A 23,742-nucleotide genomic window follows, 5' to 3' on the forward strand; every position below is an offset into this window, starting at 1 on the left:
AGGCGAGCAAAGCTCTACATCAACTGTCATTACTTGCATAATTTGTCAAAAGTAATGGATTTGGAAATTTTATGTTGTTAGAGAGATCTTTATTGCAAATTGTGGCTGGAGGTTTCAACTGACTTGCTGGAAATTGGAGCTTTCTCATTACCAGAGTATTCATCTGTCAGATAATTTGTAGTCAGCCATGCCATCATTAGCGTTCTGGCATTTCAAGAAAGTCATCTAATGACACCCATTTTTTGCAGATAACTGTGCAGGAAGTGTGCATTTTTGTTTATATCATCATTACTTTTCACAGTTATTTACTTCTTTCTACTGAATTTTATTTTCTTAACAACAAAATACGAGTAATCCAATTGAGGAAGTATAGCTTATAAAGCAAATGTTTGCAGAAAGGATTTTTATTTTAGTATTTATGAAATGGCAGTAACATAAATTTTGATTCTCAGCTCTGATATAACAGACAATGAAAATCCATGCACCCTGAATAATAATAAATACAATTTGTAGGATATTATAAACATTTTAGCAACTTATAACAGTATAGTATGCTTTAGTAGCTAAAATATAATACAGACACGTGTGTCCTTATGTTACAGCAGAAGAGAAAGGGCAGAAAATACTGTATCTGATTTTGGATGCAAAGGGCTAATGTCCTCCTTGAAGGATGTGCTTAAACAGACAGTTGCTGAGGTTACATTGGGCATGAAAGTTCTCATATTATCCTTTATTATATTAATAGGACATTCTGTGAAAATATGTAAACAGTTATTCTTCTAATACAGAAATTATATGTACCCATCAACAACAAGGTCAGGCAGATAATCCATTTTCAGCAAACCAAGTTTTCTCATGCACACACAATAATATTGACTCAAAAAGGAAAGCTAAATGTTGTTTTAAACTATGGTCTGACTCAGTTAGATAAAGTGTATATTAGTATGTTGGAAAGTAGAAAAAGTAATAGTATAATAAGTTTTAAGCCCCTCTGCCGAAATCCTTCCTGAAGGACAACAGTCGTATCTCGGTTACCATGGTTGTCTGGACATCATATTAGAAAAACACAAGTTGTGTTGTGTATGACCAATGTTTTCAGAATCCTTGATGGTTGGCATGGAGAGCATTCTGTTCATGATATAACATTACATTAAGCTCAGAATATGTTCAAAAATTTTACAACAGATAATGCCAGTAAAGTTGGATGGTAGTTTTCCTTATCATTTCTGCCTTCCTTCTTATAGACAGTTGTGACCTATGCTTTCTTCCAACCACTGGGTGTACTTTTTTTTTATTTGAGGGGTCTGTGGTATATTATGGTTAAAAGAGGGGTTAACTCAATTGTAAGTTTTGTGTATAGTGCAATAAGGATTCCATTGGACCCTGGAGCATTAGTCAGTGTTAGGATAGTTTGTCCTCAATGCCACTGGCACTAAAATCTATATACTAAATAGAGTATGCTCATCAAAAATAATGTTGATAATTACAGTAAAAACAGCTCTATCCACAACTATGAAACAAGATTTAGACAGAAGTTGTGTGTTCTGAGAAAAAGTGAACATTAAACTCAAAACGGTATTTTCTTTCAAGAAATAAAATTGTACAGTATCTAGGCCAATCAGATTGAAGAGGTTGCTGAAACTTAATTTAAAAGGCAATTAAAAAGTACCTGTTACACAATAGCGTATCTGCAGTGAAGGATTACTTAGATAACACAAAGTAGTGGGTTATGTAAAAACTGTAACAGAAGTGGTTGTTAATAATAATAAAACATCTGGCATTGCACAGCACACTTTCTCACTATTACACAGGTTTTTTTCCCTGGGGGAAAAAAATAAAAAACTAAAAGTACACGAAAGCTATACAGTGTTTATACTAAAATCTTTTATCTACATCTACATCCATACTCCGCAAACCACCTGACGGTGTGTGGCGGAGGGTACCCTGAGTACCTGTATCGGTTCTCCCTTCTATTCCAGTCTCATATTGTTCGTGGAAAGAAGGATTGTCGGTATGCTTCTGTTCCTGAGCTCAGTGTTGGGGGGATGAGTGGGAGAGGGGTTGCGGACATGGTTTTTCAGACAAGCAACTGGAACTGGGAAGCTGCAGTAGACAAAGTGGAAACCATACATCTTTCTCATGATTCTGTAATCAGCTGATGTTGCATGTAGTGGTACATTACAAAATAACATGTATGTAGAGTGTATGGTGATCCATATAGATAAATTAATGAGCAATATAACACTAGTTTTCTATATTATGAAGTAACTTATTTGCAAGAGTGTATAAATAAAACAGTATTCTACACCATCGATAAACTGAATGTGGTTGAGCTTTTTAAACATGCTGGCCTTGTATTCGGGAGGGTGGAGGCTCCATCTGGCCATCCTGATTCAGGATTTCTATAGTTTGCCAAAATTTCTTCAAGCAAATGCCGGAATAGTTCCTACTGTAAAGCTACAGCTGACTGTCTATCCCAGCTTTAGGGAAGCAGATGTGTAAGTATGTAAATGTCTGCATATGTGTTCCTTAAGGTCTCATACCATGACATGTGCAGTATCCTTGTAAGAGTAAAGCATGGAAGAAAGAAACTGCCGGCACTCACCATCTCTCCCCCCCCCCCCCTCCCCCGCCCCTCCTCCCTCTTGGCACCCGTGTCTTTCAATATCTACTTCTGGTACACTGCTCAGTATTTACAGCCAAGCTCTTTGCCCTGTATCAGGCCATGGAATACATCTGGTGACATAGCCTTTTCAATTGTGTCCTCTGCTCAGACTCAGTGCACTTCAAAGTCTATGTGCGCAGTACACTGCCCATCCCTTAGTGCAGCGGGTCCAGGAAAACTGTCACTTGCTCACTCTCGGTGGAGTCAGTGTGATGTTTCTGTGGATTCCTGGTCATGTCTGCCTGCCAGGAAATGAGGCTGCTGACGCTGGTGCCAAGGCTGCAGTCCTCGTACCTCAGCCCCCAAGTACCTATATTCCCTCTGATGATCACTGTATTGCCGTCTATCAGAAGCTGGTGTCCCTTTGGCATCGCCAATGGTCCTCCCTTCATTAGAATGAGCCCCAGCTTACTAAGCCTCTCCCAGTGGCTTGGGACAATCTCCTCTCAGCCCTCCTGCTGGGAGGAAGTCATTTTAACTGGCTGCGTATTGGGCACTGCCTTCTTAGCCATCGGCATTTGCTAAGTGGCGCTACCCCACCACTTTGTACACATTGCGCCCAAGTTTTAACTGTCCGCCACTTCCTGATTTAATGCCCATTTTTTAAATGTTTACGTTCCCGTTTGGGTTTGCCGTCTGCTTTATCGGCTGTTTTAGCAAATGACATGCGGGCTGTCGACTGCGTTTTACTTTTTATCCGCCAAAGCAGTGTGATGAAAGCCATTTAATTTTTAGTTTTGGAGCTCAGTGTCTGTATGGTGTCTCTTTTTAGCCCTTTTTCCACGTGCCTGGTTTTAGCTGTCTTCTATTATGTAAATTGGGACTGACGTATAGTTGTTTTTTTAACTCCTTTCTGTCTTTGTGTTCTATAGTTTTGATTTTGGCGCGTATGACCCCAGTTGTTTTTTTGCATCCTAAAGCAGAACAAAACCAAAAATCAAACCCCACACCTACCCACTACTACTACTACTACTACTACTACTACTACTATTACTATTACATCACTCATCTATGGAGTAGTGTGAGAATTAAACTGGAATAGTACACCTGGAACCACCTTTGAAAAGGAACATTTAAAAACATAGTTCAGTATTTCTGCTTTTGCTTTGCTGCCCTCAACTTCATTTCATTATCTGGACACTAAACAGGAAATCTACCAATAATAATAACAATAATAATAATAATAGCAACAAACAAAACAGCCAGTCTACACCCACATGTCAGAAATGTACTAAGGAGGTGCATCTTTTATATTGTAGCTCTGTTTATTGTGCAATTTCTGGATACTAGATTAGTTTGTTTTGTACCAGACATATTCAGAGAGAAGTGGCTCTTTCTAGTAGAATTTCTACATTGTAATCCTGAACTCCATTGACAGAATTTGTGAGGTTGTTCAGAGATACTTTTTTGAGTATTTTGGTATAATGTTCCCAAGGCCTCTAGTGGCTTGTTACAGAGTAATGGCATTTTTGTTTGTTTTATTCCCACTCCCCTCCCCCATTTATCGTTGTATCTGTATTGCACTGAAAATAATTGCACAACAGTGAAATTGTCATTGGTTGGAAACAAACTTGTTCCATTCACTCACAGTACTAGTTGTTGGCGATTTTCCTAAATCACTTCAGGCAAATGATGGGGTGGTTCCTTTGAAACGGCATGGCTGACTTCCTTCCCCACCCCTCCCTAATCCAATGGGACCGATGACCTTGCCGACTGATGACCTCGCTGTTTGGTCCCCTCCCCCAAATCAACCAACCAACCAACTAACTGTTGGCAACAGTAGTGACTACTTTATTCTTCACTGTAAAGCGTGCATTCAATACTGCTCAGGTCTGTGTCTGGTTTGTTTTTCTGCCACTGTAAATTATACAGTAACAGTTTTATGAGCACTATGGAAGAGCTTACTGATGAAGAATTGGCCAATATGCACCTTTAGTACAGTTTCACTTAATGCAATGGAAGAATGGCCCTATGGAGCTATGCTGAACTGTTCTTCTAGTAACAGAAACCACATCACAATATTTTGAACTGTATGTAGTTGCATATGAGAAACTAGATCCTTTCATGTTACAATAATTGTGTATTAAAAGCTTTTTAATTGTTGTGAAAGTATTTGCACAGAAACAAAGGTAATTAGGGTAACAAACTGAATAAATCATAACTACATTATTACTCGGTCACAAGCTACTGAAGACCATGCGTCCCTTACACCAAATTTTCAGAAGATACGCTTCTGAAACTGTGTCAGAGGTAGAATTCACCCTTTATTCCCATACCTGCGCATTGGTCCAACCCAAGTCCTTTGGATATAAAGAAATACTCTGTTTTGTGGAGGCCATGGTTTACAGCTTTTATGTTATTGTTATCTTAAATCATATTTAATACTCACAAAACTGTATATCAGTGTTGTTTTGTGAAGTTAAGTTTGTTGTACGAAAGATCATTATTATAGAACATGTAATTCCATAAAACTTCCTCCTTTGTAACACAATTTTTAAAAAAATCATTAATATATTTGTGTGGTGTTGTAGTAAATTCTCCTTTATTATAATATTTTTTATAGTATATGAAGATACGTGAGTATAGCGTGTGGTGAAGACTGAATCTAGTAGTTCCAGTAGTGAATATGACCATATATGTTTCTGAATGTCACATCGTGATCCCGAATAAAATATTTCATGAATGATTTGATGAACTTGTGAATAAATTTAAAAATGAAAATACAAACTCTGGCAAAAAGAAAATTCACTAGAGAAAACTAAAATTGCGTGGACATGTAATAGTTGGCCAGTACTTACTTTCAGGAGGTGAAAGTCCAGTACTGCGAATAGAAGCATTTAAAAATGAAAGAAGCTGTTTCTAGCTTGTGGACATAGTAGTCTCTTCCTCATAGATTTGGAGGGTTAGATAGGAGGAAACACACACACACACACACACACACACACACACGGGGGGGGGGGGGGGGGGGGGGAGAGAGAGAGAGAGAGAGAGAGAGAGAGAGAGAGAGACCTGCTTGTTTTGGATACAAGATATTTTTATGTGTGCAAACTGCTTAAGTGTTATATCTCATTGATGATAAACTCACACAACTACAGTGCATACAGTTTCCAAATTCCATAGGCCTCAAAAATATAAATACACTATAAAGAGTGTAAAGAGACTTAAACAGTAGTCTTTGGAAGCATGCCGAAACAACTGTCTAAGATCTTCAGGTCGTTCCATTGATCTCAGTTTGAATATGAATACTCTGTATATGGTTCAGCAATGGCAAACTGCTTGTAGATAATAGGAGGAGAGTCTTATCAAAGAGTGAGGCCATATTGAGGAGGCTGAGGATCTTTTTAAATCTACTAGATTATGAAGGAAATTATAATTCAAAATATGTAAAAAAATGTACATTTTAAAAACATTTTAAGTGTGGCAGTTGTGTGTTACTGTACACTGATCAGTCTAAAAGGTGCTATCCTGTGGCTGCTTACTGGTGTTGGCTGAATGCATCTATAAGACTTGCTTGTAAACTAGGTAGATTTACAAACACTCTCCAGGGCTTAGAAAAGTGAGAAATGATGAATGCAAGAGTGAGTTTTAATGTCACATCGACATCAAGGCTATTGAAGATGGAACCCAAACTTAGATGGAAGATAGATGATCCATGCACAACAATCTTTCATTTGCAAAATTATTTTATTTGTGTTATACCAGAACAGCACATCCTCAATGGACAAACCTTGAAGTGGTGGGGGTGTATGAATTAGGCAATGTTGATGTGTGTTCCAGTTCTGTTTAATTTGTTTCATTGATTTAACAAAATAAAGTGAAGCTCTTACAGTGATAAGTCAACTGTTCTCATTTTGTAATAAATTACAATGTGTGCTGTGCCTTACTCAACAGTAAAATTGATGTCGTTGACCACAAAGTTGATATAATTTTTTTCTGTGTTGCAAACAATGTAAGAAATAAAATATTTAAAATCATAATACAGCTATTTTCTAACAGGATTTTCTAATCAAACTGTCATTTTATTGCAGTTGACAAGACTCCTGAATGGCCAACTGATTTTTTTTTCTTTTTGTGGGACGTAGCAAATGAAGGTCGTCATGACCAGCAGTAATCAGTTAATTGACTCCTGTTTGTAAGTATATTCTTCTTTGGCCATATTATATATGCTCTCCCCCTCCCTCTCCCCCCTTCCCTGCCTCCCCCCTTCCCTGCCTCCCCCCTTCCCTGCCTCCCCCCTTCCCTGCCTCCCCCCTTCCCTGCCTCCCCCTTCCCTGCCTCCCCCCTTCCCTGCCTCCCCCCTTCCCTGCCTCCCCCCCTTCCCTGCCTCCCCCCCTTCCCTGCCTCCCCCCCTTCCCTGCCTCCCCCCCTTCCCTGCCTCCCCCCCTTCCCTGCCTCCCCCCCTTCCCTGCCTCCCCCCCTTCCCTGCCTCCCCCCCTTCCCTGCCTCCCCCCCTTCCCTGCCTCCCCCCCTTCCCTGCCTCCCCCCCTTCCCTGCCTCCCCCCCTTCCCTGCCTCCCCCCCTTCCCTGCCTCCCCCCCTTCCCTGCCTCCCCCCCTTCCCTGCCTCCCCCCCTTCCCTGCCTCCCCCCCTTCCCTGCCTCCCCCCCTTCCCTGCCTCCCCCCCTTCCCTGCCTCCCCCCCTTCCCTGCCTCCCCCCCTTCCCTGCCTCCCCCCCTTCCCTGCCTCCCCCCCTTCCCTGCCTCCCCCCCTTCCCTGCCTCCCCCCCTTCCCTGCCTCCCCCCCTTCCCTGCCTCCCCCCCTTCCCTGCCTCCCCCCCTTCCCTGCCTCCCCCCCTTCCCTGCCTCCCCCCCTTCCCTGCCTCCCCCCCTTCCCTGCCTCCCCCCCTTCCCTGCCTCCCCCCCTTCCCTGCCTCCCCCCCTTCCCTGCCTCCCCCCCTTCCCTGCCTCCCCCCCTTCCCTGCCTCCCCCCCTTCCCTGCCTCCCCCCCTTCCCTGCCTCCCCCCCTTCCCTGCCTCCCCCCCTTCCCTGCCTCCCCCCCTTCCCTGCCTCCCCCCCTTCCCTGCCTCCCCCCCTTCCCTGCCTCCCCCCCTTCCCTGCCTCCCCCCTTCCCTGCCTCCCCCCCTTCCCTGCCTCCCCCCCTTCCCTGCCTCCCCCCCTTCCCTGCCTCCCCCCCTTCCCTGCCTCCCCCCCTTCCCTGCCTCCCCCCCTTCCCTGCCTCCCCCCTTCCCTGCCTCCCCCCCTTCCCTGCCTCCCCCCCTTCCCTGCCTCCCCCCCTTCCCTGCCTCCCCCCCTTCCCTGCCTCCCCCCCTTCCCTGCCCCTCCCTCCCCCTCTTCCCTGCCCCTCTTCCCCGCCTCCCCCTCTTCCCCGCCTCCCCCTCTTCCCTGCCCCTCTTCCCCGCCTCCCCCTCTTTCCCCGCCTCCCCCTCTTTCCTCCCTCCCCCTCTTTCCCCGCCTCCCCTTCTTTCCTCCCTCCCCCTCTTTCCCCGCCTCCCCCTCTTTCCTCCCTCCCCCTCTTTCCTCCCTCCCCCTCTTCCCCGCCTCCCCCTCTTTCCTCCCTCCCCCTCTTCCCCGCCTCCCCCTCTTTCCTCCCTCCCCCTCTTTCCTCCCTCCCCCTCTTTCCTCCCTCCCCCTCTTTCCTCCCTCCCCCTCTTTCCTCCCTCCCCCTCTTTCCTCCCTCCCCCTCTTCCCCGCCTCCCCCTCTTTCCTCCCTCCCCCTCTTTCCTCCCTCCCCCTCTTTCCTCCCTCCCCCTCTTTCCTCCCTCCCCCTCTTTCCTCCCTCCCCCTCTTTCCTCCCTCCCCCTCTTACCCGCCTCCCCCTCTTACCCGCCTCCCCCTCCCTCCCCCTCTTCCCCGCCTCCCTCTCTCTCCACCACTCTCCTTGCCCCTCCCCCTGTCCTTCACCCACTGTGTTTCCAGTTTGCAAGTAATTGTTTACTATGTGTAAAATTGTACTATGTAATTTGCTACAGTCTGATTGTAAAAGTACAACTATGGTGCTCATTATTATATTTCCCCCTTTCATTAGAATTCAGAGCACTCGTTCTTCATTCTTATTACCTAACTTCTTGTGCCACCATTGCTCAATACAACTGTGCCACAGGCATAATTTCTTTCTTTCTGTTTTCTGCCACCAAATCATTATTCTCTACTCTAGACAAAAGCCAAAGTCACCCATGGCTGCTGGTGGCCTTTAACATTGTTCAAAGATGGCCTTTTAGAAACCCCCACCCTCCAAATTGTCAGTATAAGTAGCCTCGGATTAATTTTATTGGATAAAGTTTCTTAGGCTAGTAAATGTTCTACTAAGACCAATTCTACTATTATGGCTTCTTCAGATTTCTGTAACTATTTTGATGCACGAGATGCCACTTTCTTCGACTCTGGTAATACTTCTCTTCTTTATTCTGAACAAGATCATTTTTTCCAGAACCTTTGGAGGCAGAGATGTAAATGTTGTTTCAGCTAGTTTCATCATTTGTTTCCATTCTCTTTTAAACCAATTTGTAGTGAAGAAGACATTGTATCTCTCAGCATGATCAAAATTTTGTGCTTTTGGGTGTAGAGCCAAGTTGTTTCCATTCTGTGCATGCAATGGAACCCTCAGGTTGGCTGTAGATTCAAGAACACAGCATTAAAACACTGTAATTTTACTTGGGAGGCATAGGCCTTAAATCAAAATCCAGCCATTCTGATTTTATTTTCTATGCTAGATGTATCTATATTGAGTTACTTTTTGCATAAATTTTAAATCCCTGCACTGCTCTTGTGCATTAGGTAATGCTCTGGTCTGTCTTTCGCTCCTGACATGAGTAAAATTATTTTAAACTTGAGGCTTCTCAGAAAATTTATAAATATGTTATTATTATTGTTTGTTGTTATTATGGTACTGTGTTTGGAGATGAACCATTAGACGTATTTGTTTAATTTTTATGTTCAGTGTTCCTGAGTCATGGGTCATACAGTTGTAGTACTTTTCTGCACGATGTGGAGCTGTGTGACAGTGTTTTATTCTGAAATTGTTAATTTAAGCATGCAAAGGGAGCCAGTGTTATGAGTGTAGTTAATACATGCTTGGAAATAAATGAGCCAGTTAAAATAAAGTTCACAACTGAACACAAAACAAATCAATTCATAAATTTCTTAGACCTCACAATTGCTAGTAAACAACAAAAACATAATTTTACAGGAAACCAGTCTGCACTGATATCACAATACATGAATCATCACACTATCCACACACACACACACACACACACACACACACACACACACACACACACACACACACACACAAGCGTGCTGCATTTAGATCCATATAGAACAGGGCACACACACATTACCTTTGGAACCCAAAGCATTAACACAAGAAATTGATATGACCAAAGCAACTGCAGTAAACAATGGGTATTCAAAAAAATCAGTGGACACACTATCCAACAAAATACAGGCCAACATCAGGAACAGAAGCACTACAAGAATAAAAACTGACACAGCACATTTCTTCACAAGTATTCCCGATTTAGACACAGCATCACAAAAATTGCTAACTTACTTAGAAACACCAATATTAAAACAGCATTCTTCACAAACCACAAACTTGATCATGATTTACCTCACACAGTAAACACAAACACCTCAATAACAGAATATAGTGGAATATATAAATTACAACATAACAGCTGCTCTGCATTTTACATAGGAAAAACAGGAATAACTTCCCATACATGATACAAAGAACACACTGATGCTTTTAGGCTTAACTACTTTGACAAATCCACAATAGCCAACCACATGTACGTTAACAGGCACAGAGTAAGTGACATCCACAACAGCTTAACGGTACTCGACACAGAAAACCATGGTAAAAAAAGCTTTTCAAATTCTTAAACATTGCTGCAAATCTGCAACTGTGTAAATCTGAAGAGGTTGAAAGAAAATCAGCCAACCAGCTGCAAAAAAAGGTTTATTTATTAGCCCTTGACCTAGGTTTCGATATTTCTAAAAATATCTTCTTCAGAACGAGGCCCTCCCCTCCATGTGAGGTCTAAGAAATTTATGAATTGATTTGTTTTGTGTTCAGTTGTGAACTTTATTTTATTGTGGAGTGAAATGAATACTGTAAGAAGCTCAAAGTTTGTCTTTCGTGCCATCAGATAGGAGTAGAGCGTCATCCACATATCTTGTGTAATATAAAGTTTTCAAACAAGTTTATTTTTCCCTTCAAAAAATTTATTTCGTAAGTGGTTGGTGAATATGTCAGCCAGGAGCTTTACATGTTGTTACTCATAGTTAAAGCTTCTTTCTGTTGGTAGATTTTACCATTAAAAGAAAAGTAGTTATGGGATAGTACTAGTCCAATCAGATTGACCCCCTCTGAAACCTCTCGCAAGCTTAGTTTTTTGTGTTTGACAGGGTTTTCTGTGAAATTTCAATTGTCTCTTTGACAAGCACATATGTGAATAAAATTAACAATGACAGATGAGGCAAATTTAACTTCTCTGGGAATTTTTACACCTTTGATGAATGTTGTCAACTCATGTGTATTTTTTGAGTATATGGTTCCAAGAGCGCAAAATTCCCTGAGGACATTGTTTACTAATTGTGAAAGTTTGTACGCTGGTGTCTTCTTGGAGTTCAGAAATCATAGTAAAAAACTTGATCAACTGGAATAATTAGAAATAATGTTACATAAAGTGAAATCTTATCAAAACAAGTTGAGTGAACAAACAGTGTTTAGCAGCCACAGTTTTTTCAGTAATTTTAAAAGTTTATTTTTCCTAATGAAAAACTGGTTAATAGTGCAACCATTTGAAAACATAATCAACGTTTTACATGTACATAAATATTTGTTTTGGAAATGATATCTTGCATGACTAATAATGTAATGACTTTATATCTCCTTTGAAATAACAACACGTGTGTATTTGTAGACCTGCAGCATCTTTAAATCTGAAATTCTTTGACTTGTTTTGACCTCTGTTTATAAAATATGCTGTAGAATGAAAAGTGTATGTATGTATATAAACGTGTGTACGCATACTTTGCTTCAAAAACCATGTATCCACCACTGGAAACAATTATTTTTCAATTTGTTTTCATTTTATAAACATAATCACAATGTGTCCGCCTATTAATATACTATTGTAATCTTACCAGTACCAGAATTAACCCAAATCTGAAAGATAATGGATGTAAACTGTCAAAACACCTGAAGATGAGCCCCACTGCTCGAATTGCATAATGCACTGAAATAAAATCATGATTGTGACAGAAGGTGATTGTTCTGTATTTTACTAAAGTGATACAGTCACAGAAAAAACACTGACAGAAATAGGTAAAAGTAAATTAATATTGTTTGTTGTGCACATACAACTGAGAACTATGTCACCTATCAAGGTAATGTAATCTCCCTCTTGGTCAAGCAAAGTTTGCCACTGATTTAAAGGTGCCACAATTCATGTAAAAAATTGTTTAGTTGTTGGCACAATCATTTGTACACCACAAAAAGCATATTCCACCCAAAGCTTTTTTGATTGTCCAAATATGTGGAAATCATTTCAGTAAATGACTAGTGAGTATGATGGATACAGGTTATGTACAAACTTCGGGTTTGTGAGTGTTGCAGCTGTTGCAGGGGCCCTGTTTGGTCATAACACTGGCTGACAAAAATGTGTGCCCTATAAATTTGATTGCAGGATGAAAATTTTCTTTTTAAATCTTTGTCCAGTGCACTAGTGATAGTGGTTCCTCATGCTGTGCAGCCCTCCAAAATTATGCCAAAACTTCACTGCTGATGGCTGTGTTTATAATTTATTTTGTTTTGTTAATGGTGGTAGTGGAGCTGGGTTTAGTTAGGCGTGAAAATTAATATAAAAAAGTCATCACCACCACATTAAGTTACCACATAAAAGTTGAAACTTGCTGGCAGATTTTTAACTGTGTGCCATTCCGGGAACTGAGTGAGGTGGTGCAATGGTTAGCATGTTGGACTCACATTTGGGAGGAAAATGGTTCAAACCTGTGACCAGCCATCCTAGGTTTTCCATGATTTCCCCAAATCGCTTCAGGTAAATACTTTTAAAGGGCACAGCCAACTTGCTTCCCCATCCTTTACCAATGCGATGAGACTGATAACCTGGCTGTTTGGTCCCCTTCCCCAAATTAACCAACCATTCTGGGACTCTAACCCAGTACCTTTGCCTCTCATGGGGCTATCCATGCACAGGTAATGAACCCTCTAATAGTTTTACTTCCTCTAACACCTCTCGCCTACCTTCCAAAATTTACAGAAGTTCTCCTGCCTGCCTTGTGGAAGTAGAACTCCTAGAAGAAAGGATATTGTAAAGAAACATCTTACCCTGGATAGCCCAGGGGTAAAGAACACGCCTGTAAAGTACATAGGTTCAGAGTTAGTCCTGTACCACCATACAGTTTTAATCTGCTAAGCAGTTTCAAATCAGTGCACTTTCCACTGCAGATAGAAAAATTCATTCTGGAAACCGTAGACTTTGTTCACAAGCACAAACAGGTCATTGTTTCAATTCAGGCGTAAACTGCCTGGGAAATCACTGTGCAGGCAGGCTCTTTATGAAATTGATGCACGTCATACACATTTTAGTGTGTTTGAAGTATAACGTGCGAGTAATATAACTCAGTCACTAATATAAGGTGGATACAAGAAGTTTCTGCAGCGACATCCATTGTCACGTGATAGGTTCCATCACAGTGGCTTCAGTTCCTGCATTATTTCCCCGAGTCACAATTAAATTTGTGTGACTTTACGAGGAACATTGGCCACAGATTTTCCCATTTGTGATCTTTGAACAACACTGGTTTGCAAAACTTCAGGACAGCAGTAAATGATGTGTCACTGCCAAGTAACTTAGCTTGATGAAGCTTTGGTCCATACATAGAAAGAACTGTTACAGTATAGTACAGAAGGTAACTGAAAAAAATGTGATGAGACAAATAGGAGTGACAATTTTATTCAAAGACAATAATTACATTGAAGTTACACAATTTATGAGTGTCCGCAAACCTTAAAAAATGGTGGGATGTGGTTCTTAATAGAGTGTATGATGGCCACAGGTGGCAGTGCATGCTCTGCAACATGCTCCCATGCTCACCATAAGGTTGGTAAAGAGTTCTTACTGGTAGGACATTCCATTCCTCATTCAATGTGGTTGACAGCTGCTGGATGGTCGTTGGTGCATGTGGACATAGCGCCATACGTCCCCCAATGCATCCTGCATGTACTCGATGGGATTTAAATCTGTGGATTGGGAAGTCCAGTCCATTCACCAAATATCCTCTAATTCCAAGAGCTGCTCCACCTGCACGGTTCATTGGGGTTGTGTGTTATAATCAATATAAATGAAATTGGACCGAATACATCCCTGAAAAGATACACATGGGGAAGGAATACAGTGTCAGAATAACATTGACTGGTTAGTATACTATGTTCTGAGATGTGGAGACCAGTAATTCCATGCAACATTATGCCTTCCCTCACCATAAAACCTGTACCACCAAAACGACCATATTCAACAATGTACCTAGGTGTATTATTTGTTCCCTGTGCTCTCCATATGAGGGTAACATATTTTGTGTAACATCATTAAGTTTCGCACACTTGTGTATATTAGTATGGGGCACCCTACTGGGCATTATCTGTAATGAATTTAAATTAGTTGTTTACTATTCAGAAAAAAAGAGTGAGTGCTTTTCATCTCTGGTTCAAGTTTCTAGTGGGATAGCCATTGTATTACTATTCCTGTGCTGGTGTTTGTCCATCTGCCCCATGTAGTTACTTAGTGAACGTACAGTGCACTACTTGAAACATGTTCAGCAACTTACTGGCAATGTTACTTTTTTATTACATGTATATGGTTTTCGTTTGAGTCACTTTTTTTGTATTACTCTGCTAATGCAGTTTGAAAATTTTATCACTGAATTCATTTATTTATTTTTGGGTTTTGTTAAGAGTAAATCTTGAATAATGATAGTTTAGCTGAGAACACAGAAAAATTCGAAAAACAAGTTGACAAGTGGGGATAGTCTGATGTCCTACATATTGATGTTTTGGTGTAATGAATCGGACTTGTAAATGTATGGCATATGTGTCTTACAAAAAGCCCTCAGAATGGATACCATAAGACAACTGAAACTAATAGTAAATTCCCAGATCTTTTAGACGTCACTCAGGTTTCATTAATGAAAATGGCATTCTCTGGTATTATAGTGTTTTTGTTATCACGATGGAATTTCTGCAGGTTGAAAATGCAAGCTTCCATTACTACTGTACGTGAAGGAAAAGTGTAACACTGAAGCAGCCTGTGGCCACGTGATGGGGGAAAGGTAAGCTAACGAATGAAAGAGAAAACAAAAAATGGCAAATGTGTTGAGCATTGCTTTTTTACAGCACCTGGGAGAGCTTTACTGGTTGATGCTGCTACCCTTTGCTTTTGGTCTTGGCTAATCTGAAAACATTGGGCAAAAATTACTTTCCCAAGTAGTTGTAGTGGTGACTTTGAGGTGGTGGTATAGTGTTTGCTAATGTGGTGGCTCTTAAAATTATGTGGCTACATACATTCTGTTACTTTCAAATACACAAATATGGAAAAAAAAATGCAGCAGTGATTGGAAAAATTTGGGTGGAAAAAATACACATTCTGTTCATTCTTGTTCTGCTGCCTGTATTTTGAGATTTAGAAACTTAGATAATATGGTGCATCAGCCCAAATTGTTTCCTTTGCATGAACATCTAAGAATGATTGGTTTCTTCTAAAGATATCTCTGGTTAGAAAATGTTTAAGGTTTGCTTTCTTCAGGTTCAAATGCCTCTTCTTTAAATTTTTCTTGCTTTACAAGAGAACTTGGGATACCTTAATGTTTGGCTTCTACTATCATTATGAAGTTTTGTTTATTTCCGGCTTTTGTTAATGAGAAAGTATCCATGGAAGGACTGCAAATACAATTAAGAAATTTTTATGTGAACTTGATTTGGAGTCTGTGGATGATAAACTTTATTTGGCACATGCAGTAATGTCACAACAGCATATTCTGGCTCATGTTTTAGGGAGATGTATGACAGGTGATCACATTGGATCCTGCTAGTTCAGAGGCTCTCAGGTGCATTTTGAGGGTCAAAAATCATCATTATTTTACTTTACTTGATTCTCTTTCTCTGAAAATACTGGGAAAAACTTAAAAGTTTGTATCCAGTCACCTGGAAAATGTAATGAAGAATAGGAATTATGGTATGTTGACACAGAACTTACTTGACCTTCTTGTAATTTTTACATTTTTTTTATGTCGGAGTTAGAAGGTATTGTCATTGTTAGGTATAGGACAGTTATTGAGGTATGTACTAGCTTAACTGGGCGCAAATGAGAATGAGAGAAATAGGGGAAGTATCAGTGATAGTTAAGAGGTGCGTGGGTAAGTAGCTAACAGTGAATACATTAGTAAAGATGACCGCTGCATGAAACTCCGTTTTCCGTAGAGACCTGCTGCCATGTGTGCCTCATATATAGACACACACACACACTAGTAGCTTAGATACTCGCAACTGTGGTAGTGGCAGCCTGAGAATAAACATTATTATTATTATTATACCAGGTAATTCCTTCCCACGCCCGGGTTCCCGGGTTCGATTCCCGGCGGGGTCAGGGATTTTCTCTGCCTCGTGATGACTGGGTGTTGTGTGATGTCCTTAGGTTAGTTAGGTTTAAGTAGTTCTAAGTTCTAAAGGGACTGATGACCATAGATGTTAAGTCCCATAGTGCTCAGAGCCATTTGAACCATTGAAATTCCATGTGGCTACCCCAGTAATCATACCAGAGAAAGTGGGCCTGCAATTTAACATGGAAGCCAAACCCTGTGTTGTTCTTAGATAATCTTCACATCATTATGAGGTGATGACTGGGTTAAAGGCAGACTGAAATTCTCCACCTTCTGACAAGTATTTCGTCGTGCGACCTTTCAGTTTCCAGGCATGTACCTTACCACTAGACTGCCAAGTCTGACAATAGAGAAATATAAAAGAAACGAAGGCATGTCATTTTAACCCTGTAGTTCGAGTGACTTCCCTCTCTTTCGTGATATTATATCTCAGTGGCACCCAATCGCTTATGTAAATATGTATGGCCGAAATCAACATGATGTACATATCTTAGGTGCTCTAGAAATTGCATGAGTCCTGAATAAACCATCAGTTGATAAAATCTATGGTAACACTTCATATCCACTGGCAGTGAAGGAAGCAGGGAAAATGCACGAGGCATACATTGAACATCTCCTGGATGATAATGTCAATGAAAAATTCCATCATCTCCTGAATAAAAAGCTTCCTGATGAGTAACCGGGAAACATTGAAGGGCACTGGTCAACTTTAAAATCTGCGTTTCTCTCAGCTTTTGAATATTTAATAGTTAATACCAAGAGAACTCATCCTCCTTTTTTTTTTTTTTTTTTTTTTTTTTTTTTTTTTTTTTTTTTTTTTTTTTTTTTTTTTGATGGCCAAAACGTTTTTGTTCCCATGAACAATAAGAGCAGAGCGTGTATTGAATGGCAGAATCACCTTATTTGTGCGTCCAAGACATTGTGTGATTAGCAAACCAAGGCACGAATAAAACAACTACTGAATCAATCATGGATATCCCAAAATTGCAACATCTGGCTGAAACCGAGAGCTTTGCTACTGCAGAGCTACCAATACAGTATATGGCCCATCAACTCAAAGTCTCAATCCCATAAGATCTAAGAATGGCACCACGCTTTTGAGAGAGAGCTGTTATATAAATGATCACTGGAAGGAAAACTTTCAAGAACTTTTGAACAGTGATAGGAACTTAGATGATGTGAAATTTTATAAAGAGCCATAGAGGCATGTTATATTGCTGTGATTAATACATGAGATTGTCATTTATCCCCTGTAGAATTACTTGAAAATAGTAATTTTCTTGTCTCTTGACTTCTAGTTCCTGTTCTGCTCGAAGGAAATTATTATTACTCTGAGTCAGAAAAAACACTGGACTCCCAGCCTTGTCATTATCTGTTTCTGCAGAACATTTCTTGCTGTTAATACTTGGGTGAGGCGTAATTCTTGTGTTTGTCTCAGCTGTTCTGCTCCAATCTGTCAGTCATTTTAGATGTATTCCATTTTATAAACTCTTATGACTACTGTAAAAAACATGGGGCTTCTCTTAAATGATATGGCAATGACAAAACAAAACTTACTATCCAGGAAACTGAAGTCTACCAACTCTACATTAAGCCATTGTAATGTGACAAAACCACATTTTGTGCAAATAAAATAAAATGACATGTAGAAGCTATAATTGTTGTGGCTATATTTGCATTTTACACTTTCTTGTAATTTGCCTTTATGATATTAAATGGTAGGAAGGATAATCCCTATCAGTTTATATTTCACTGTGGTTTTGTTTCACTGTAATCTTACTTCGTTTTAGGGTTCTGTACCTCAATAGGTAAAATGGAGCTCTTGTAAGGTCACTTTGTCTGTCTGTCTATCTATCTATCTATCTATCTGTTCAGGCCAATTTTGCCCAGGAATGGGTGGAGGTATCAAGCTAAAAGTTACAAATACTTACATCTACAGTCCCTTGGCGGTGTAAGAAATTTAATCTCCCAAGTCAGCGCAGTTAAGATACAGCTATTTATGTCCACATACTATGATAATCGCAAATTCCCTCATGGAAACCCTATAGAGTAACTGTCTATACAGACAGTTAAGTTTGTACAGAATCCTCAGAGCACAAGTCCTGCTCGCATTTGGCCGGTTTTTCTTTGATACACATAAATATCACATATTTCTGTGTATACTCATGGCAGACCATACCCAATTCAGTTCTGTGCAGTTATTAGACACAGGCTTGGGCTTACTCTCTAACCATTCTGATACCAGAGGGTTGCAAAAATATAACACAAAAGAAAAATATGAATTTTGTAGGGAAACCTACACATGTTGTGTCCATGCAAAATATCTAAGATTTTGGAAAATGTCATTACTCGTTTAGGTGTCATTCATATAAACTCAGTAAGAAGACTAAAATCATTTACTGGTTGAACATTGTCTATCTACATAGAGAATGATAAAGGAAACTAAATATTGTATACATATTGTGATGCAATATGACCTACGTTCTATGCGAGAATAACTTGATTCAATTTAAGTATATAAATTTGGTCTTCATTGTATTTCAGTTTTCCTGCATATTTTTATGAGCCTATTTTATGTGCTAATATGGGTTTGTGAGCCCACAGTTCTATTCTTCTGGTGCAATTTTTTATAACAGTAGCTGTAGATCTTTACTTTGAACAGCGCCACTATTTCTTTTAGTAGTTGTGTAGTATTAAATGTCTTGTCTCAGTACAGTCACTGCAGTGTTTTTTGCATGTTTACGATCTTCTTACATACAACAAATGGTAACAAAAATTGTACTGCAAAAGTCCTGTTGTCATCCAAAACTGTAGAAATGTGGGCCTGTTGTGTTCAGAGGTATCTTATGGCTACATAATATTAAATACATTTCATTTACAGACTAAAGGTAACACTAATGAGCATTATTCTTCCTTCTTCAGGATGTTCTATTTTCATATGATGACTACAACTACTGGAGTAAATCTTCTGTCTGAAGTTGAATTTTATTGTAAAACATGCTTCTTGATAGCATTATATTTCTATTGTAACAATATTCCCTGTGACTGAAATTTGTTTCCTGACTTACAGTTTGGTTCCAAAATTCGTCTTAGTGTGACATGGCACTTTCCTGTTTATGAGAACCCTAATAATTTTTTTGTGTAATGTGGTATCGGAGTCAGCATTTGATTGTATTGTGGTTTCTTGAGCCACATTTTTAAATGTTTCAAGAAAACTGGAGATTGATGTATGTCTATTGTTGCGGGAAGTGGGTTGTGGAATGTGGTAGAAAATAATAAATGGAAGCTTGCATTGTTGTATAATGTTTTTCTTTCCACTTATAATACTTTATCGAAGATTGTAAATTACTATGAAGTTTGATGCATCAGCAGTCTGCATGTAGGGAAGCAGTTTAACTGCTATTGTTGTTTTTTGTTTTGTTTAAACTAAACTGTAACTATTTAGGCATGGCTTTACTAGCCCAAAATCTCATGGGTCTTGCTTTGCATTTGGCTACACAGGCTGGTGAATCGGCGGATAGAACAGCGCCAAGAGCACAGCATTACTCACACGGAAATTACCCAGAGGTATTTGCATTGCATGATGGTTACTGAGATGTCATTGGTTGTATCGTGAGATCAGCGTTTTGTTTTCAGCAGTTTTGCATGCTATCTATTTTGAAGAAATCTTTGCCTTAATCTTTCAAACAGTATTGCTTATGTGGCACTTTGGAAAGTGGGTGATGATAACAGCTGAAGAATGTCAGATAATGGTAAATGAACATACTGGAATATTTGTTCTCTAGTAATTATAATTTAGGTGCTTTGTACTATCTTCCTGTTTTGGGACATGTCATTGTTTGTTTTGTAGTATGTATTGTTGTGGCCTTTAGTGTTGGGGTAATTTTTGAGCGAGTAAAGAGTCTAATTATGCTTATGCTTGTATGACTAATTTACTCTCATTCTATGCTACACTTTTTGTTTACATATTTTGTTCTTTATGGCATTACTTGCTTTTACAGTTTTGTGTTTTGCTGTGTTTAAAAAAAAAGAATTGTTTTGCGCACAACATTATGTGTAGATCTGCAGGTCTAGGGAAGCTTTCCTGGTACTTTTGTGCTAGATTTTGGTTCTTTCAGTCCTAAAAATTTAAAGTTATAAAAACAGATTTAGATTTCAAGAAACACTGATTAAATTTACTGCTATATTCTATCTACACTTCTGATCTGCAAAATAATTGATTTACATGGTTGATCTGCTTTAGATATGTAACTTGATATCCATTTTATATTCCACTACTGAATATCAATCATGTCATATTTTTGTCTTAAAAGTGTTAAATTTTTCCCATTAAATTCATATTTATGTTCACATTTTTAAAGGTACTATATCTCATTGTTCAGAAAGTTTCTCCTCCACATAGCTGCGATTGACTACAGGCTTTAATATCTGAGTAATCTTACAGTCTTCATGCAGATGAACCCACAGGCTTCAAATGGATAATTGGAGATCTTAATCACGTATACCATTAATGGGGCCTATGAAACCATTAGATTTTAATTTATAATTCATTGCTTCTATGAGAATATTTGGACACAGTACTATGACCAAAATAATGTTCAATTGAAATATGATAGCATGTTCCTTTATGTAAGATTTTTTGTTATTTTGTATTCAAATTTGCATTACTTTTCAGCTGTTTGTTGTTGTAGAAATGCAATGGTGTTTTAATAGATCTTGGAAAAAAAATTGTGCACAGTATTCAGCATAAACTACCCGTATATATTTGGTAAAGCGTGTTTGTCAGCTAATCAAATTTTTCTGTAACTTCATAATGCAGGCTTTATAAAAGAGTGTGTGTGTGTGTGTGTGTGTGTGTGTGTGTGTGTGTGTGTGTGTGTGTGTGCGCGCGCGCGCACGCACACACACCAGTCAGTTTATATAATCAGGAAAGTGTCATATTCCTGTAAAACCTATTGACAAAGGTGGAGTTGAATGTTCAGCTACAACCACAATATGAAATTTTTAGGTATGATTGTTTTCTTTGTGATGATAACCAGTGTAACTTTAGTATTTATTGAGTGCAGAAGGCAATTGTTGATAATATTATGTGGTTTCACTAATTTTTGAAGAAAAATATGATGTTAGAATGGATTCACTTATTTATGCTGTATGTTTCAGTTGAGTAGTATAAAGGAAGCTAAAAAGTTTTTGTACTGTATAATAAGAGCTGTGTATTGTGTTCATTGTCTGCGATAGTAGGGGACAGTAGAGAAATATTTGCGTGTTTATTTCTGGCTTGAAACAGATAGAGCTGTGGCCCTGTAAAGTCTGTAAATTGACACATCTAAAAATGAGGTTCAGCTTATGCATAATTTGTTTAAAACATCCATAATTTTGTGCAGTTACTTTCCCACTATCCATAATATATTGATCAGCTTATCACTGCTGCATTGTTTCTTCCTAATCTGTTATTCCTAACAATGCAATTGATATTGTACCACTAATTCCTTCATATTTATTCTGTATCCAGTTTTATAGACCTATTACAATCAAAATAAACAGTGGTAAAAGAGCATCTGCATGTGATACCATCTAAATCACATAATATCTCGCATATGTATCTATCATTAAAATTTGAGATTTTCAGAAGACTGGACAATCATGGACAAATTGTCCATATATACAAAGCTTAATGTCTTAGTTTGTAAAGGTCTTCTGTAACATAAAATGGAACTGTTAGACATTACTACACAGATTAAATAATTAGAGATTTTGCTGCTGTTGCTTGATATCTTAACAATAGTAAAATCTTAAAACTTTTTGATGCAACGTTGTTCTAAATTTATTTACATTTAGGTGCCATTGCCAGAGGACTGTGAACTTCATAGGTCACTAGCTCACATTAGCAAACTGGTATTGTTCTGATAGAGACCTCATTAACACAGTGTATTGTTAGTATCTAATACATTTATATTAATCTGTAGGGGTTCTTTGTAATGGCAGCAACTACATCTCATTTATTCTGTGCTTTTTTTCCTGTCTATCAGTGTTGTTATCACATTCATAGATTTAAATAGCCTCTTTCAATAAAAGAGCTTCATAGTTGGCAACTGTATTCAATTAGTTCCTCCTAACATACTGGAATACATACTTTGGGTTCTGTCAAGCAATATGAATGTAACACAGTACATCACTTGTTGTTCATTCTACCTTTGGCCATGATTTGTTACCATGGAAAATGCTGAGTTGCACATGGATCAGAGTCCACACTAAACTGTAGATCCCTCTCTGGTTGGAAGGTTGGCTCAGCTTAAAGGCTGGAGGCAAGCAAGGGCATACAACACCCAGTAGGACCTTGCTTAGTAGAGCACTGCAGTGTTTATAGACAGCTTTACTTAAAGGGAAGGTGGATGACCTTAGAAGCCTTTTTATGCTACTGCAGTGTTGGACATTCACATAAATGGAAGTTGGGAAAGTGCCCAAAAACTCTTGTGTGAGTGACAGATGACCTTTATATAGTCCATCCCTTATCACAGTAAAAGTACTACAGAACCTGGCAACATGTACATATTTGCAGGCACTCTCCTAGGACTTTGGTGAACTAATCTTATTATGCTCAGCATCATACTGCTATCATCCTCTCAGACCTCGAGAAGAATGTAATAATTCTAATTCCAAAGAAAACAGATGGTTTTAGGTGTGAATAGTACAGAATAATCAGTCTAATAAATCACAGCTGTAAAGTACAAAATAAAGTTATTTATAGAAGAATGGAAAGACAGTTAGAACCTAACATCAGAAAAGATCAGTTTTGGTTCTGGAGAAATACAAGATTATAGGAGCCAATACTGACACTACTGCTTATCTAAAAAGATACATTGAAGATGCTTACACATACGTTTATAGAATTTGTAGATTTGGAAAAAAACTTTTGATGACATTGACTGGAATACACTCATTGAATTCTGAAGATAGCAGAGAGAAAGTGTTGAGAAGGGAAGGTTTTCTACAACTTTTACAGAAACCGAACTGCAGTTATGAGACAAAGAATGTGAAAGAGAAAAGTAGTTGAGAAGGTAGTGAGACAAGGCCGTAGTCTATCCCCGATATTATTCAATCTATAATAAGCAAGCACTAAAGGAAAACAAAAGAGAAATTTGGAAGGGGAGTCAATGTTTGGGGTAAAGAAATAATAACTTTGAGGTTTGCCAGTGGTGGTGTAAGATGTCATAGTTGGCAAAGGACTAGGAAGAGCACTTGAGCAAAATGCATACTGTCTTGAAAATAGATTATAAACAAAAGTAAAACAAGTTGGGAAAGAGCCCAAAAACCCTTCTGTGAGCAACAAATTACCTTTTATACGTATCATTCCTTATGTAGCCTCATTATCTCAGGTTATGCTGAAGGAATTATGTGAGGAAATAAGGCAGTTTTGTTAATTAGGTAGCAAAATA

General features: G+C 39.1%; 1 protein-coding gene across 8 annotated transcripts in view; it reads left to right on the forward strand.

The window, feature by feature from the left end:
- Nucleotides 1–23,742, forward strand: part of LOC126470197 (catenin delta-2) — a 494,830-nt gene that overhangs the window by 342,965 nt on the left and 128,123 nt on the right. For 6 of the 8 annotated variants that reach the window (XM_050097862.1, XM_050097867.1, XM_050097861.1 and 3 more), the window contains 2 exons: nucleotides 6,694–6,797; nucleotides 19,808–19,873. In XM_050097862.1, the coding sequence (XP_049953819.1) occupies nucleotides 6,751–6,797; nucleotides 19,808–19,873 (113 nt within the window). In that variant the 5' untranslated portion in view covers nucleotides 6,694–6,750. Of the gene's footprint in view, nucleotides 1–6,693; nucleotides 6,798–14,895; nucleotides 14,981–19,807; nucleotides 19,874–23,742 lie in introns of all 8 variants that reach the window. The other 2 variants (XM_050097866.1, XM_050097864.1) reach the window with 2 other exon arrangements.

This window comes from Schistocerca serialis, chromosome 3, assembly GCF_023864345.2.
Source record: "Schistocerca serialis cubense isolate TAMUIC-IGC-003099 chromosome 3, iqSchSeri2.2, whole genome shotgun sequence".
Classification (NCBI taxonomy): Eukaryota; Metazoa; Arthropoda; class Insecta; order Orthoptera; family Acrididae; genus Schistocerca; species Schistocerca serialis.